The 18,828-nt window shown below is 39.6% G+C and overlaps 1 protein-coding gene across 1 annotated transcript in view; it reads left to right on the top strand.

The window, feature by feature from the left end:
- The window catches only part of TUBGCP6 (tubulin gamma complex associated protein 6), a 1,304,734-nt gene that overhangs the window by 18,495 nt on the left and 1,267,411 nt on the right, over positions 1–18,828 (top strand). The window contains exon 2 of the mRNA XM_044088793.1: positions 10,710–10,873. Coding sequence (XP_043944728.1) covers positions 10,710–10,873 — 164 coding nt within the window. The remainder of the gene's footprint in view (positions 1–10,709; positions 10,874–18,828) is intronic.

Below are 18,828 nucleotides of genomic sequence, written 5' to 3'. Positions count from 1 at the left end.
TCACCTCTGGTAGGGGAGTTTACCAGCTGATTCAGGGCATTTGAGATGATGAATTCCAGGAAGCGCTGGGCCTGGGAGTTTGTACTCGAGTAGTTTTCCCAGTTAATGGTAGGGTAACTGAAATCGCCCAATATCAGGGTGTTTGGTAGGACCTTCATGTTTTCCAGTGTCTCCAGAAAGGTGGAGTGGTGGTCCTGGGTCATGGTGGGTGATCTGTAGCAGGCCACAATTCTCTGCACTGCCCTTTGGCTTATCTACTGCGCCCGGGGTCTTTACAATGTGACTGGCACCAGTAATTGCATTTTGCAGACAAAGAAGTAATCAAATTTATCCTTACTTGGACGACTGTCTCATTCAAGCAGAGAACAAGGACACTCTTCTACGACACCTGGCATTTGTGAAAAGGCTTCTAACATGCCTAGGGTACACAATAAATGAAAAGAAATCACAACTGGTACCCTCTCAAAAGATAGCATTCCTGGGTTCAAGCTTGAATACAACTGAGCAGATGGCTTACCTCACGCCAGACAAACAAAGGCAACTGACTACTTGCTTCAAACTGATAGCAACAAAAACCCAGTCTTCTGCAAGACAAATTCTGCAGGCTCTGGGCTTCATGGCATCCTGCATCCTACTAATTCCATATGCAAGACTGCATATGAGGAAACTTCAGTGGTACCTAAAAAGTTTATGGAGTTAACATTCACACAGTCTGGAAACAATGATTCCTCTCATCCCCTGCCTGCAACAGGAGTTTCTATGGTGGGCAAAGGCCTGTCGCCAAAACATGGGGCGGCCCTTCACTCTACCCCCTGCCAGTCAAACCTTAACAACAGATGCATCTGATTATGCCTGGGGGGCCCACATGGCAGGAAAATGCATTCAGGGCATATGGGCACCAAAACAAATGCATCTACATATCAACCAGAAAGAGATGCTAGCTGTTCAACATGCCCTAACAGCCTTCAAGGACTTACTTCATCCAGGACAACTACTGATAAAGACGGACAACACCACAGTCATGTGGTATATAAACAGGCAAGGGGGAACACACTCATACCCCCTTTGCAGATTAGCCATGACACTGTGGGACACAGCTTTGACCTACCAAATACAGCTTCAAGCTCAATTCCTGCCAGGAAAACAAAACACTCTGGCAGACGATTTAAGCAGAAACCTTATGGATCCTCATGAGTGGAAACTAAATCCACTAGTCTTCAGCATGATAACAGAGAAATGGGGGAGCCCAGGCATAAATCTATTTGCCTCTCCTCAAAATTATCAATTGAAAAGATTCTGCACAAGGACTTATCACAGACAAGCATGGAAAGTGGACGCACTATCCTTCAGCTGGAAAACCCTATCAGTTTATGCCTTTCCACCTCTGTATCTTCTTCCCAAGGTCCTCCTAAAAGTCAGACAAGAGAAACCAAAGATGATACTAATTTCCCCGGACCGGCCCCACCAATACTGGCACCCAATCCTAAGAAACTTCTCAATACCCAGAGTGGACCTTGCCTCAAAGACCACAGCAAAACAATTAGATCCTGCACAATCAACTACAGACGCTGAACCTGGCAACATGGCTAATCATACAAATGACACCTCTCAGTAAAGCTGTGATGGATGTCATTTTGGAAGCCAGAAGGCCTAGTACTAGAAAATCTTCTGACAAATGGAAGAGATTCTGTGCTTGGAATCAAGCAGAAGAAACTGATACAGCAGAACCACATATTCTTCAGATATTACAATACTTGACTGAGATGCTTGACAAAGGCCTATCTTTCTCATCAATCAAAATCCATGCCTCTGCCATTTTGGCTCATTACAATACAGAGCCACCAATCTTTTCTCATACTTTAATAAAGCAGTATCTAAGAGGAGCCAAAAATGTAAGGCCTCCTAGAAGATCACCATTACCTGCATGGGACCTCAATTATATGTTGGAAAAGCTACCCCTTCCTCCATTTGAACCAGCTGCTACCGCTGATAAAAAGTTGTTATGGAAGACAGCTCTGCTACTAGCAATTACTTCAGCAAGAAGAGTGTCAGAGCTACAGGCCGTCATGGCTGTAGAGTCTTTTATCATATTTTACCCAGACAGGGTGTCTGAGGACAAATCCTACTTTTATGCGCAAGGTGGTTTCCAGTGTGGCTCTTAACCAAACAATTAATCTGCCAACTTTTTATCCAAATCCGCAGAACAAAGGGGAGAGAATTCTGCATTCCTTGGACGTACACAGACAGCTAAGATTCCTACTTGAGCAGGACTAAAGTTCTAAGAAAAACTGAGCAATTACTAGTGTCATATGCTGCAGGATCAGAAGGAAAGGCTATTTCAAAGCAGACAATTTCAAAGTGGATAAGCCACTGCATCCGTTTCTGCTACTTACACCATGGTAAACCTGTGCCCAAGGGCATTAGGTCTCATTCCACCAGAGCTGCAGCTACTTCAGCAGCCTTTCTCAGAGGGGTACCAACCAAAGACATTCTAGAAGCTGCTACTTGGAGTTCTGTTCACACCTTTACAAAGCATTACCATTTGCCTCTCTGCTCTAAGTCCAGGGCATGCTTTGCCACTGCAGTGCTGCAGGGCCTTATAGCTGCACCTAATGCTGTTTAGCACCAGCTACCCGACCACAGCTTTGGGATTCTACCCAAATGTAATGACTGCAACAGTGAAACACAAAGAACATAGTGCAGTTGTGTACACTTACCATAAATGTAGGTGTTCGAATGTATTCACTGTTTCAGTCCAGGTTACCCTCCCAGCATCCCCCTGTCATTCTACAGTTTATCTTTCCTTCTCTATCTTCTACAACCTATGTGGTGTATTTGCTTGTAGATGAAGGCAAAGTTTATATTGATGCATGTATACGTAATATATATATAATATTGCTACCTTTTTGGGGGCACCTGACATCAGGGGCAAGAAAAACTAAAGAAAATGGTGTCGGCTGCATGTTTTATACCCCTGACGACGTGACATCATGGAAGAGAAGACAGCAACTGACGCAGGACCCAAGACTTTGGAATTCAGGCCGACTGAGGGCAACCTGCCAGCAGATTACCCTAATGTAATGACTGCAACAGTGAATACACTTGAACATCTACATTTATGGCAAGTGTACACAACTGTACTTTTTTGTGGTTGTTTAAATGACAGTAGTGTGAGGGGTTGAAAATGTTTCTCAGCTTCTCATCCTAACTGAACATTTTTGGAGGTCCCTTACAGCTTTGTAGATTTTCTATATGTTGTAGATACTAGAGGGGACCCTGTATACTGGGGAATCTGTTCCGGAGGTGGCTGTACTGCTTTGTCTATTGGCCTGTCAAACTTCCTAACAGAGTGGCCTTGAGGATGAATGGCTCCTTTCAATTGTGTAACCTTAGAATCAAGAAAGGCTACACTTGTATTTGAGGAACTCAAAGGAGAGTTTAATATGTTGGTGTATTCTGCCGAACCTTTGGTGAATTGCTTTGAAGGAGCTGAAGCTATGTGTACAAATTATGAATAAGTCATCAATAAAATGGAAATAACTAATGATTATCATTGTCATTTAGGATAGTCTTGCACACTGTGTCTTGGCACATTATTTTTACACTCTTTTATGATTAAGTTTCTCATAAGGCACACACTGTAAAATGTTAGAATATGCCTTTGGTTGAAAACAAGCCATCATTGCTTTGCAGGATATCATTGCTGTCTGCACGTTATCTGTGACAACACAAATGATTTTGAACATGCACACAGTCTTCATTTTTGCACCACAGATTTCTTTTACCATTCATTGCTTCTGACATGCAACACAATACAAAATATTTTAACAATTTGTTTCTTTAAGTTCAGATATTTGAAACAAGGTCTGTACATTATTTATATGTGTACTGAATTGTCAACAGTTTATGACCTAATTGCATGAACACAGAGGCCAGTTAATAATAGACATGGCACTCTTAGTATTTTACATTTCCAAAGTTTTGAAAGTATAATGAGACATTGTATTACACTCTGCACCTCTAATTTAAACTCTACATCCTTTTTATTAATTCTCAGTCCTTCTTTCTAGCAGTCTGCCTTGCAGTCCTGTTTCATTGATTCAGATTTCGCTGCATCTACTCTTTCCAGTTCCACAATACCAACAAGTAGTTTATTTTCATGTTTATGTTCAACAGTATGCAACTTCTTTTGACCACATTTATTTTTGTTTTTTTTATAGAGAGAATTGTCCTTTTCTAACAGACATTTTGCAGTACTGACTAAAGGGTGACCACATCTACTGCAAGTCTTAATTACAGCAGCGCCATCAGTCTGTTCTCCTTTTACATTCTGAATTTTGCCCTTTTGTCTTTTTCATGTCTTCTGCATTTACATTGCTTGTCATTTTTGCCTTATTTAAATCAGACTTTTATTTTACGTGCATTATTTTTCTAATTCTTTTAACCATGCACTAATAATTTCACTTGTGCACACATCCTGTAAAAACTGTGCCTTTTGTTTTTTTTTTTTTTTTAGACAACTATGCAGCTCATCAAATTCTCTCTTTGGCTCTGTTGTTCAGGTCAGTACTATGTGCGTCTGTAGTTTTTTCTGCACCCTCTGCTCTTATTCAAAGGACGCGTCTAATAAATAACATATTATTTCTAGTGTGGTGTAGAGGGTAGGAATGTATGATTTAATTTGAGATTAATCATAGTTTTAGCCCAATTACTGCAAATGAGTTTACAAAAGGCCTTATTTTTAAACTAATTGTGGGTAGGTGGTTACTGTTATATAGCCATTAGCTATAATATTGTATATACTGTATTCTGCACATACTAAGCATTATGTGCATTACAGTTTACTCTCTTAACTAACTAGTTAGGCATTAAAACTGAACCCTTTAATCCTCTTCTGTCAGAGAGACGTCTGTTTACTATCGAGATGAATGAATGTCATCTGTCTTCCCAGCACTCGTTGTCACAACCCTGAAGGCTCTAGGCATCCAAACAACAATGACTGCCAGAATAGTTTTATTTTCCAAGAGAAGATAGACACGGTTCCAGTGGAATTATTTTAAGAAAGGAATTAATGCAGCTGCATCCTTATCTTAGAAAAAAAAGATAATCATGTATGGGTTTACCTGCTGGTTCTAAAGGTAAATCTGAACAGCACAAAAAAAATTTTCTCTCAGGTCCCTTATTGCAAGCAGCACTCTGTCCTTGTCTGAATCTTTCATGTTAAGTTAAATGGCTTTTCCGTTTTTTGTTGTTGTTTTTCTGCATATTTTCCAGATGCTTGTCTGCCGTCATGCCTTTCCTTATGGACTAAAGCTCATTTGTTCCCATCATACTGGGTGTCTGAAAAGTAACTTTTGGGGCTATTGTGTAGGCACAATAAGAAACCACTCCACTCCAGGAATACTCCGGAAAAGCTTTACTGGTGCATCCGGTACCACGGCTTTCGCCTTCAAGGAATATTTTTTACACACAAGCAGCACTTTTTTATACATCATATAATGAATATCTAAAACGCGGTGGTGGTGCTGTGGTAGCGTTGTCGCCTCCCAGTAAGACACTGACCGGTTCGACTCTCAGCTAGAGCGTCTTCTGTGTGGAGACATGCGTGAATGGGCGTACCTTCGTTGAAGGTTGTGCGTTAGGGCTGGCAACTCAGCATGTAAAAATCAACTGCCAATCATTAGCGGACCGGAGTTCTGCTGTGGCGACCCCTAACCGGGAAAAGCCGAAAGACGCACCATAATGAATATCTAATGCAATCTCCTGCTCCAAATTACATGAAAAATTAATTGGTATTTAGAACACATTATAGTGGATATATGTAGAACTGCGGTGGTGGTGCTGCGGTAGCATTGTCGCCTCACAGTAAGACGTTGTCCTGTTCGATTCTCAGCTAGAACGTCTTCTGTGTGGAGACATGTGTGAATGGGCGTACCTTCGTTGAAGGTTGTGTGTCAGGGCCGGCAACTCGGCATGTAAAAATCTACTGCCAATTATTAGCAGTCTGGAGTTCCGCTGTGGCGACCCCTAACCGGGAAAAGCCGAAAGACACAACAACAACAAAGTTGATGTATGTAGGGTTCAATAAAAAATGAATTACACTATTTTTTGTAAGTAATTGTAGGTGCATTTAACATATGAAATCCATTTAACAATGAATTTTTCATGTGTTTTGGAGCAGAAGATTGTATTAGATGTCCTTAGGGAACTGTTAGGATGTATAAATTTATATGGAGTATCTAATTATTCTATCCTATTTAATGAGGAGTATATTTAATGAGTATTAATTATTCAATTATATAATGTATAAAAAGAAGTGCTACTTGTTTGTAAAAATATTCCTTGAATGCGTAAGCCGAGGTACCAGATCCACCAGTAAAGCTTTTCCTGAGTATTCCTGGAGTGGAGTAGTTTCTTATTGTGACTTGTGCTTACTTTGGCGTTTTTGTTGGCTATTATCTAGGCAGGCATCCAGGAACTTTTACTGTTCCCTACATCTCAGTAATGAGAGCATTGTTGATATGGCCCTAATGGGTCTCAAACTCAAATGGCTACTGGTACTGTATGAATATAAGTAAACCTCAGGTAAGGGCCACAGTCTCCAAGACAAAAAGATATGTAGGCAGTGTAGATATAATAGTAGTGTAGTACTGTTTGAGAGATGCTTGAGGTCCGTGGGCCGTGAGTTTGAGATCCCATCTCTGCCCTAACCCCTTCCGTTGGAGGCTGCTGTGTAACCAGTGTAAAAACTGAGGCCACTGTGTCTTCTTCCATATAGGTGTGTGCATCTGTGCATCTGTGGTGAAGGCTAGTGCATTCGCTGCTTGATTCACTGAATGCATGCCCCAGAACACTCCCTCTGCATTGCTGCCCCCCTTCCAAGATACTGTGGCATTGGGTGGTCCTGATCCAACTCATCACATACTGGGTCCGTTAGACAATTGAACCACCAATTAAAGTCACAGGGGGCACAATCAAGACGTTATCCTTCTGTGCCTCAGGAGCTTCTTCTGTTTTTTTTTTTCCAGCTCTACTGTACAAATGACTGTCTAGTTAACTTTCCAGTGTTAACAGATTAAGTTAGTATTTAAGTTCTGTTAGTAATTAGTGTCTTTAGAGTGACAATTCACTGTCAAACCTCCTTGCAGTGTATGCATGCAGTTTCTCCCTGAAATACTCCACCTGCAACGCGTGACTAATTTGTAAAAAAAACTTCTTGCATTGTTCTATGGAGTTTTGAGGTGCGATACCTGATCATTTACTGGCTAAAATGTTTACATGAAAAATCATCACTAAGGACCAGTGCAGTCTATGACAATTCTTAATTATTACCGTATTTGTGAAGTAACCACATAGAACAACTTTATGCCTCAAGGGCATCTCTTTCCAAGAAATAATCGACTTATGGCATGAGGCAGACTGAGGAGACATGCAGTGGTAAACCTACTGTGTAGCACGCCTCCTCATTGTAACACAGATCGAGTCACTGGCTGTGTTTGCCCTTTGCCCTTTGCTACGGGACATACTTTTTATCTTTTTTTCTATGTCTTTTTTCATCTTTGGCTGCTAAGTATGAAGCTGTCTACCTCGCATTGATATTTAGCCCATTCTTTCCTCCACACTGGCTATCCAGACATTTAGTAGTATGTGCTTCATGTGAGGGTTAGATTAGGGGGGTAGATTTAAGTGTGTGCATGTTGTGGGGGTAGGGTGATCGATTTAATAGGTTAGATAGGTGTTAGATTTAAAGGGTCATGTGCCTTTAATGGTACAGAGTGTGAGGACATGTCTGACTAGGGCCCTGACCGTGAAGGTGTGCTACTTCCTATGTGTAGAAGTGCTTCCACACCCATGCTTTTGAGGGCTCCATCACCACTTGCTCCCCTTCTTAAACAATAAGAAATGACTAGTAACGCCGTAGACGTACGATGTACTGTATGTGGTAGTGGTGCTTAATGTAACGGTCGTTACCGAATCCCTTTATTATCTTCACGTTATTGTTACCCCCCTAAATCCATCTATGTAAATGTTTTTATTTTCTCCTCTTTATAATATGTGCTCCTGACCTAGTGACTTTCAAGGTACCTCACAACCAAGTTTAGCATGTTGCACAGTAGAAAGGTTTGATTGTGAATGGCTGTTCAGTGAATCGTTTATCCAGTTCTGTAAAGTATTGAAGTTGACTAAGTTATTTTGCCCTGGTGTGGTCGCTGTGTATGATTTGGGGAATGCCATAGGAGTCGCAACATCTCTGGCAGTTATGACTGGAATTACTGACTGAGACTTGTATATCAAGCATACTGATATTCTGGCCATAATTGAGGATCTAGATATTGTCTCTGTTATGATTAGAACCATTTTTAGTCTTTGCTGGAGATTTTGCTCCGAGTACCAACCTAGTCAGTTAAGAGGTGTCTTCCACTGTACAAAATCGTAGGTGAAATGCTGTGTCATTAAAGAGCTTACCTAAAAGATGATGAATAAATGTGAAAACACGTGCCAATATATTTACTGAAAATTTGGCAATGTGAGTCTCCAAGCAACTCTACTATTCAGAGACTGTGCATGCCTCTTTTTTTCCTGATACAAAAATATCTTAGATTTGGGGCAAACATCCCTTCAAGTTTAAAATTCTTGAATTGCTAAAATATTATGAGAAGTTGCATGACTGAGATATAGTATCTACATGTTCTGTCTACTGCAGAAGTTAAGTATCAGCTGACACAGTGAGCACTGGTGTTGTTTGGGGACACTGGATAGTTGAGATAGCTGCACTGAACCAAAGACATCAGAAATGGCACATTATGCACAAAACAAGACCAGGTCCTGTGATCAAGCATACCTTGTCAAAGTGACTTACCCATTTTATTGCTTTTTTATTATGGCAAACCTACAATATTGCTAGGAACTATTAATGCGTATTTTACATATGTAAGAATTAGTTTCTGCACACAATGCATGTAAATCTGTGAGCTGGACATCAGTCACACATAAGACTGTAAATTAAATGCCTGTTCTAGAAGCATGGCAGGCAGAATGTGGTAGGGTGGTTTGATCATTTCTTACCTGTCTGCCTGTCTGAATTATTCAAATAACACTGCATGCAATTCTACCCATTTTGTAACCTCTGCGACTGTCCTGTCCTAAACAAGATAATACCGGTGTGTAACTTACTTTCGTTAACAGCAGATCACTGGTAAAAAGCTGCTTGCAGCAGTATACATATCTTTCCACTGTTTTATTTATATTTGGTTACATCTTTATAGCCTCTGTTCTGTTTAGTTGGAAATTTTCTTGTGTAAAAAACTAGTTGCTAACTGTATCAGGCTTGTGGTAATTTAATTCATTTTTACTTTTGTTTATGTTGGAGCTGCTGTAAGTTTAAAGGAGAACTGCATCCACAGACTCAAAAACTCATGTTTATTTCATCATGATTTGGTGTTTCCTACATTTTAACACCACTCTGGGACTATTTACATATCTTTATATGTAATTTCTGAGTCTGACCATATAGGGTCTGGCATGTTGAAGTAATTATGATTGTTTAGTCTTCCTCTAGGTATCCCACAATGCAGTCTTGTCTCTAAAGTGTGACATCAAGCAGGCCTCTTTCTACCGAAAGCTCCTGTCACTGCATTGATTTTACATGCATACACTGTTGTTTTTCAGTCAATTAGTGTTTAGTAACATTTCATGCCATTCAGTGACTACGTAAAACACACAGAGTGCAAATGCCACAGAACAGACTTTCAAAATGCTTTTTACTGCGCTAGGGTTACCACCTGTCCCACTTTGCGAGGGACAGTCCCTTTTTGGGCAGCTATCTCCTGACAAAAAATATTAAAAATGGCAAATGTCCTGAGATTGTAGGACATAATTGTGTCCTATATTTTTGTTATAGTTGCATAAAACAGTTATTCTGTATCTAAAATACCTAAATGTTATAAGAAACAGAATAAGCAACTAAAATGCTACAAGAATAAGCTATTATTTAGGCAAAAAAAGTTCTATCCTTTGTACTGACCGTGGGTATGTCAGCCTGTAAATTCTGTTGTTTGTCCGGAAAATGTCCCACTTTGGCCATTTGAAAAGGTGGCAACCCTACTGCTGCTGCTTTTAAAAATGGCTAAGCTGTAGTTTTTTTGTGAAACCTGAATTGTACTACTTTGACTCATCTCCCATCCCCCATCACACCTGACTTTCCTAGCTGTCAAAGCGGTAAGGGTAATTTGAGCTGTTACCTGCTGTGATTGACAGCTCAAAGCAGGAGACTTGACGTATGTATTGTTTCCTTGTTCTAATCTTTACTTTCTGTATGGGTAGGGGAAGGACCAGGGAGAGCTGTAACATCACAGCATGGGTGGGTTTTTAGGACAGTCATGATGATCTCAGTTTGGGAAGGGAATTGGCCAGAAAACTACCTGTATTCAGTGGCCATGGTGACATCAATGAATTTCAGACTTTTCCATGGTGGGATAAAAGTTTTTTGAAAGTGAAACCACCACAGTACAGTAAGGTATTGTTCTAGTAGAGCGAAACAGTCAATTTAAAATATTTTACATGCTGTGTTGTTTATTCATAGTAGGGAGAGTAAATAGGGAGAACAAGGACAGAGAATTTGAGCATTTAATAATAGAATCTTGTTGTCCTTTAACCTTTTGTTGAAGACAATTATTCACTTTATTGAACTGTTTCTTGTGGATATACAGGTCCCTCAAACTATTGATCAATCTGAAGATGAAGGGTTCCAGTCTGCATCCAACCTGACACCCGATTCTCAATCTGAGCCTAGTATGACACCAGATATTGACGTTTGGGAGGCAGTTCTAACCTATGAACCTAATAAGCGAAGATGTTGGGAGTTGATTGGCTGGTAAGCACTGATGTTACGTTTCATTTGGTTATGATTCCCTTTGTAAGAACTGTAGCCTTTTTAAGTCTGAACTCTTCACTTTGTCTTTAAGCAGTTTTGCTAATAAAGCACTGGATTGACGGCAAAAAAAATGTTGTAGAGTTGTAGGAGGTTTGTAGCTCAGTTTAGTTTGAACATCTAAGTTAGAGTATGAATCATTTGTACTGAAATGTGTAAACAACTAATTGTGTAAATAATGCAGTGTTTTTCTTAATGGTTTAGTTGTTCAGAAAGCACTCCCTCCATATCGGAGTTTTGTGCCTACCACATCTTCAGAACTAACGGCAACTGTGGTGGTGTCTCCATACTTGTTAGTGTCTATATCACCTCTAACCAGCTTCATAGTGACCCACAAATGGAACTCATTGTACTCCAAATTGCACTAAACAAAACCAACTGTCTGTTTATAGCCTGTTACAGGACACCCTCTGTCCTCGGAAAAATCATATAAGGGTCCTAAATGTAGTTGGTGAACTCACCATAAACAAGAATTACATAATTTTTGGAGACCTTAGATTCCCCTCAATAAACTGGATCACCTGTACCTCCATTGCAGGGTATGCCCAAAAATTCTTAGACTTGATAAAAACTTCCTGAACCAGACTGTTAACAAACCCACTAGAGGACATAATATTCTTGATGTGATCCTTACAACTATAGCTTCCTCTTGTACTATTGTCCTGTGTCTCTTTCCCTGGTTAAGTTGGATTGTAAAGTAATGAACTTTTCCTTTAAAATCTCTTAACCCACTGAAACCAACATCTCAGAATTCGGGGATTTCAGATTTACTAATCTCATCAAATTCTATGACAGTTTAAAAATTCTTTTATACCGGCATCACCCCCAGTTGTTGCCAAAGCAAGTAACTTCACAAAGGAGTCTTATGCCCACTTAGATAAATGTAAAGAACTGACACCCCAGACATATGTAAACATAATGGTAAATGTTCCTTGTAACCCCTGTATGCTAGTATGTTTGCGTCAGAGTTATGCTTGCTTGTGGAACTCAAACCAAAAGCTGTAGATGGAATGAAGGCGCGAACGCAATTCTTTAGTACTTAGTTCAAATTTATTCTTCATGAACTTCTTCAGAAAAAAGTTAACCTCTCAAAACACACCTCTTTTAAAGTTACATCACACATCTCATGACTTTCATGTAATTTTAAATTAAAGGTATAAAATCATACCATAAAAATAAAAAACTGTCTTGTTTTCCAAACCGCTTTGAATGTCAATACATCATAAAAAAAGTCTTAATATAAAAACATCATCATATTGTTATGATTTGAATGTTATTTTAGTGCTAAAAAACACTTAATATTAATACATTTGTTCAAACCAGAGGCTGCGTCTGCTACCAAACTGATCTGCCACAATGGCTCCTTGCATTCTAAAATCAAATTGGTGTTCCCTATATAATCCACTGAACATAATCTATGACTGAAACGGTGAACTTTTTAAAGTTCACACAGTGAATAGCATGCCTAGCTAAAGCATTGGTAAAGTCCTTTTTCTTAATAGCAAGTGTGTGCTCATATATTCTACTCTTTAAGCATCTAATGTTTTTTCCTATGTAGTAACTAGGACAAGAGTCACACACTGCCACATAAACTATGTTTGTACTCTCAAAGGTAAACCGACTGTGGACCCAAATATTCCTTTTAAGATGTGTAATAAATGTACTAGATGTATTGCTTATATACGTACATTGTTTACACTTCCTGCAGGAGAAAGTACCTCGAACACTATTCACATCAGTCGATGCTAATGTGTGACCCCCCCCCCCCCAACACCATTTTCCAAAATATTTTTTGATGTTCTTAATTTTCTTATAGGTGACCTTGGGTTCTACACTGACTACTTGTATGAGTTCCCTATTTCCCATCAAAACCTTCCAATTGTCCGTAATTAGCGTAGAATATATGAGCACACACTTGCTGTTAAGAAAAAGGACTTTACCTAGCTAGGCATGCTATTCACTGTAATCATCTCTGTATTTAAACACCAGTGTGCCATATTGCACATCTGATTGTACACCTGTCGAACCGAACTGCAATAACCTCTGTAAACACCAGTGTGCCATGTTACACATCTGATTGTACACCTGTTGAAACGAGCTGTAATCACCTCTGTATTTAAACACCAGTGATCATACACCTGTCACAACATTGTCAGCCATCTCTTATTTATTTATTTATTTGCAGTTGTTTAACCAGGATAGTCCATTGGGCCTAAAGAACCCATTTTCAATGGAGTCCTGGGGAGAAAAGCTCCACATACAGATAATACAAAGATTATAGTCCACATACAGATTATACAAAGGTTATGTTACATACATAGTTTACATGACAAATTAAAGAAAAACGTTGTAAGATTGCAGGGTACAAATAAGGAGTTGTGTGCTAGAAGCCAGCATGAATTTGCTGGTTGGGTTTTGAGAAAAAGGAAAAGAGGAGAAGTGTTGGGCGTAGCGAGTAGGTTATGAGGGATGTGTGCAGGAGCATTCCCAAGGGGATTTTACATGAGAGTGTATTAAAGGATGGTAGGTTAGTAATGGTTCGAATGCAGGGGGGAAGGGAGTTCCATAGGCGTGCTAGTGAGAAGGACAGGAGGTTTTGTCCAGGAGGGTGTAAGGGTCTGTAAACTTCTATGAAGTTTTGATTATTAGATCTTAGAAGTCTTCGAGTTGTTTGCATTTTGGGGGTAGATGAGAGAGAGGGACAGAGGGATGGCTGGAAAATGAGTTTATGTGCATAGGTGAGCTGAGTGTAGGAGAGGGAGTTAGGAATCTCTAGCCAGTTAAGTTGGAGGAGAGGTTCGCAGTGATGGGGGGATAATTTGTTACTGGTGGCGAATCTGGCTATTTTATTGTAACAAGAGGACAGCTTGGTTTTCAGAGAAGATTGTAGGTTTGTAAGAAGAGGGGCACCACAGAGAGGGGAGGGAAGGAGAAATGTGGTAGAGAGAGTAATTTTGGTAGTTGAGGTGAGGAACCGATTGTGATGGTAGAGCATGCCCAATCTTTGGTGAGTTTTTTTTATATTTAGTAGCAGATGGGAGTTGAATTTGAGCTTGTCATCAATTTGGACACCCAGTAGTTTGGCTTCAGATACCAGCTCAAGAGATGTGCTGTTTTGGCTGGTGATAGTGAATAGAGATCTATCAAAGTTATTTGTTTTGGAGGGGGTAAATATCATAAGTTTAGTCTTAGCAGCATTGAGTGCAAGATGGTTGTCTTTCATCCATTGTTCTGTGGTGGTGAAAGAGTCTTGGGTGAGTTTTAGAAGAGTTGGGATAAATGAGGAAGCACAAATGATTGTGGAGTCGTCTGCATATTGAATAATGTTTGCAAGGGGGATCGAGTGGTAGAAGTCATTAATAAACATATTGAAGAGGAGTGGACCTAAAATAGAACCTTGTGGAACACCTGTAGGGGTGTTGAGGAAGGAGGAGGTGGCTTTTTTTTCCATTTTACGGCTTGTTGCCTATTAGAGAGATAGCTAGTAAACCAATGTAGGAGGGGGGTAAGGTTTAGGTTAGATAGCTTAGTAAGAAGTAGGTTATGAGAGATGGTGTTGAAGGCTTTAGAGAGATCAAGTAGGATGGTAGATACAGTGAAGCATGATGGGGTCTGAATCCGTGCTGTGTGGGAGTTAATAGATTGTTGTCCAGAAGATGGGGAAGGAGCTGTAGATGGATACATTTTTCTAGGACTTTTGAAAGGGGAGACAGGATGGCTATGGGACGGAAATTGGTGATGTTAGTATTGTTACCACCTTTGTGTAGGGGAATGATGTAAGCTTTTTTCCAGATTTGAGGAACAATACTTTCTTGGATAGAGCGGTTAATTAGTATGCTGATAGGGAGGGCAATGGCTTCTGCAGCTATGTTAAGGTAATATGAGGGAATGTTATCTGGGGCACTGGTGCATGGTTTTAGTTGTTTCAGGAGTTTATATATGGTGGATGTAGGAATAGGATTTATGGAGAAAGGTGGGGGTGTGGTGTGAGTGGCGGAAGTTGGAGGGGAGAAGCATGAAGAGGTGGGAGAAGTTGGAGGGTGGGAGAAGTTGGAGGGGGAGAAGCAAGAGGAGAGGTGAGAGAAGAGTGAGAAGTGGAGGTAGGAGAAGGAATGTTATTTGAGAAAGAGGAGGTACGTTTGGTGATAGTCTATGAAGAAGGAATTGAATTGAGATCTGTGTCGTCTATATTTGGGCAGGGGATAGGGTTTTCTGTGGTTCCGGGTTTTAGGAGCATAGTTATACCCCTCCAGAATTTGAGGGTTAGTTTTGTGGTTTGTTTGGAGGTGGGTGAAGTAGTTATGACGGTCTGTAGGGATAAGTTTTTTAACTGAGTTACGAAGAGTTTTGTATTCATCGAGGGAAGATATAGATTTGTTCTTTTGATATTGGGTCCAAGCTTTGTCTCTAAGTATTGTGTCCAAGCTTTGTCTCTAAGTCGCATGGAGGTTAGGGTGTATGCAGTTAACCAGGGGGTGGATTGTTTTTTTATTCTTTTGGTTTTTGAAGGAGCATGAGTATCTAGAAGGTTTAGGAATATGGTATTAAAGTGAATGATTGCATCATCAAGGGGTAGAGTTTTTAAGGGGTACCAGTTAAGTGATTTTAGGGAATTGCAGAAGGCTTCTGGGTTAAAGTTTTTGTGGCATCGGGAAGTAATGTAATGAGTGACTTGTAAGGGAGAAGGAAGATGTCTAGTGAAGATAGGAAGGTGGCCAGTGAGGGAGTCGGGTAATGTTCCACTATCTGGGTAGTAGTGAGGGTGGGAGACTAGAATCCAATCTAGGGTGTTGCCACTGGTGAAGTCTTTGTATGGTCTAGTAATGAAGTTGATGAGTTCACAGTAGTTATATAGGTTGATGTTAAGGGAGTGAGAGGGGGACTGAATGGAGGACCAGCTAATATTGGTATCTCCCATGATTATAAAGTTTTGCAAATATAAGTGTACAGATAGTTTCTGCTGTTTGAAATTGTTTGGCATTTAATCCAGCAGTTATCTTGGCATCTGGCATGGACATCTCCTGGGCATCTCCCGCTCTCCTCTGGCATGGACATCTCCTGGGCATCTCCCGCTCTCCGTCCTACTCATTCTTGCAAAAACATCAACAGTGCAGACCATATACAACTTGCATGTCCGTCACTCATAATCAGAAGTATACGTTTGACACAGTTAATCACATGTTCATTTAACAGCAGCTCAGAAATTCGTGACACTGAGTTATAGTTCTCAGATATGATTTGATAATTATTTCAGCCACATGTACATGAAAGTTACAGTGGGCAAATCATTGTCAGACGAATGGCTGTTTATGGCTTGAGTTGCACAGTAAACTCTTCTAGGGCTGTTCTCTTTTAACCGTGTGTCTCAAACTTAAATGCCACCCTCTGGACATTTTACTTGACTCCACTCTCTACACATATTTCTTGGCCCTCTTTAGATCCGATACCATATCGTCAAAAATATAAGCACAACTTTGGCATGATTTTTATCTCAGTGTGGCATTAGTTTCCTAACAAAACAAAATTCATGCTTCACAGAGTAATGCAGGCATTTAAATAATCCATACCCATCCTCAGTGAAAGATCTCCTGGATATACTTGTATCAAATGTGAATCATGTGTGACACTGAGGCTTCTGGATGGATTTTTTTGTCTTTTGGTTAACGGTACATATTGTATCATAAAGTATCCACCCAGTTAAAACTTGAATAAAGGATCACAAGGCTTTGGGTTTGAGGCTCGCCATGCTATTGGGAAAAATATTTTAATCCCAGGTGTGGAGTACACAGTATCAGTTTTTACAGCCTAAGAAAGTTGCAAAATATGCAGGCTGATATTCCTGTAAGGTAATCTGGAAAAACATATCTTATCCCATCAAAAAGCTAATGAAATCTTATTGCATTGAAAGTTACTTGTAATTGTCTGACATAACCTTCAATTGACAAACTTTCTTCTTAGTTGCTGACTACTTTTACGAAATGTACTCTTGTCCAAGTAGCATCTCTGGAGGAGCAAACACTCCTGTCACTAGACCACACTGTGACCGAACCTTGGGTGAGAGACCTTGTGTAGTTATCCACACACACACACACACACACACACACACACACACACACACTATTTTATTTATTTTTTTACATTTGTTTACTGAAGTCCAACTGGACAAGTCCTTTTTCAGGAGAGGCCCAGGGAGAAAAGCTCCACAACGAACATACAGAAATAACAGTGTGTACATAGTACAAAATGTAAGGTACTAACCTAGGCTAACTTAGTTTATACACAAATAAGTTAGATAAATTGGTAGGAAATCACTAAAACAAAACTCAGCTGATTAGTATACAAGACATTACAATGTTATAAAACAAGTGACATTCCAAAGTTTCAAGTGAACATTCCATAATTACAAAATATTTTTAATAGAATACATTGTGAAGTTAGAGATATTTCCTCTTGTCATCGGAGACCGTACTGAGAGTTGATACGGTAGAAAGTAGCAGATGTAGTAGTAACAGTAGGCAGAGGGGGGTATGTTGTGTCAGTAAGTCTTATAGGTTCTGCAGAGGTATTGGTAAGGCCAGAGACCAAGAGAGAGCTGTTAAGTCAGGAGTAGAGCAGGGACACAACTATTTGTTTAAGAGGTGGGTTTTTAGAGTAGTTTTAAATTTCAGCTCGTGACGAAGTAGCACCATGTTTTCTGGAATTTAATTTCTCATTTTTCCTATGTAAGTAAAGAATAGGGAATCCCCTGCTTGATTTTTGGATACATTGATTTTTGTGTGACCACCTTATCTGTGAAAAAAACAACCAACACTGTTTTAGTGAAGCAGTAACTCCAAGATTTTTACAGCTATGTCACTGCTGCCCTGCCTTAGAGTGACCACCTGTTACGTAGTTTTTTATTGATTAGAAGTATAATACAACCACATCATATTAGAACTATTCTGTATCATGCAGGCTCTTTGACTTTGCTGTTGTACTGCTTTTTTTTTTGCACTGGTTATAACTGAAATGTTTTTGGATTAGTCTGTTCACTTTGTCAACAAATGAATGAATGAATGAATAAACAAATAAACATTCAGGATTGTCATGCATGCACACCTCTCAAAAAATTTGCTCAAGAATTCTGGACACAGCCAAGCATAATGGGGGACACAAACCTCAAATCCGGTATAATTCTTAAAAATTACTCCAATTCACTAAAAAAGTTAACAGAACAAAAGATTTGTATCAGTTTGCACTTTCTGAAAAATAAGAAATATGAAGCTCTAGCGTCTGACATTCGTGACGGACTTTAATCTTTAGTGGTTTACCAGAAAATCAAACCTATAACAAGGGACTGGGAAAAATATGAGGCAAAATCAGGGACATTTGAAAGACGTACCTAATATAGTCAGGTTATCAAATTTCTGTGCAAATTTCCATTGCTTACTTGATAGCATCCATTTTGTTTGAAAAACAGAATTTTGTACTTGTGACAATGCTTTTCTGCACATTTTACACAGGATATCTCACTGAGTAGGACTAAAGGTTGACATGTTTTTAAACAAAGTTTGACATTGCTTAATTCGGTTAAAGATTACTTCAGAACGCTGAATGCTGTCTAGTTATCGGATATGGAAACGGGTAATTAATCTGTATACAATAACTTTTTGTTTGATTTGTCACATATATTTACCACTTCTTGGGCAACATAAGTTAATAAGCTAGTCTACTGTGTTCTTGTCCTAAGGCCTTCAAAAAACACAGACTCCATAAAGTTGGATTATACACATCTAAACCAACCCAGCATTCTAAATTTCTTTTAAGTGATTCTAAACTAGTTGAACTGTTTGTTCTTCTTTTGGCTTTTCCTGGTTAGGGGTCGCCACAGCGGAATTCCAGTCCGCTAATGATTGGCA

The sequence above is a fragment of the Protopterus annectens genome, chromosome 11.part0, assembly GCF_019279795.1.
Source record: "Protopterus annectens isolate FY-2018-M chromosome 11.part0, PAN1.0, whole genome shotgun sequence".
NCBI classification, from domain to species: Eukaryota; Metazoa; Chordata; order Ceratodontiformes; family Protopteridae; genus Protopterus; species Protopterus annectens.
Note: the sequence above shows the minus strand (reverse complement) of the source record. Positions and strands in the feature narration are given on the sequence as shown.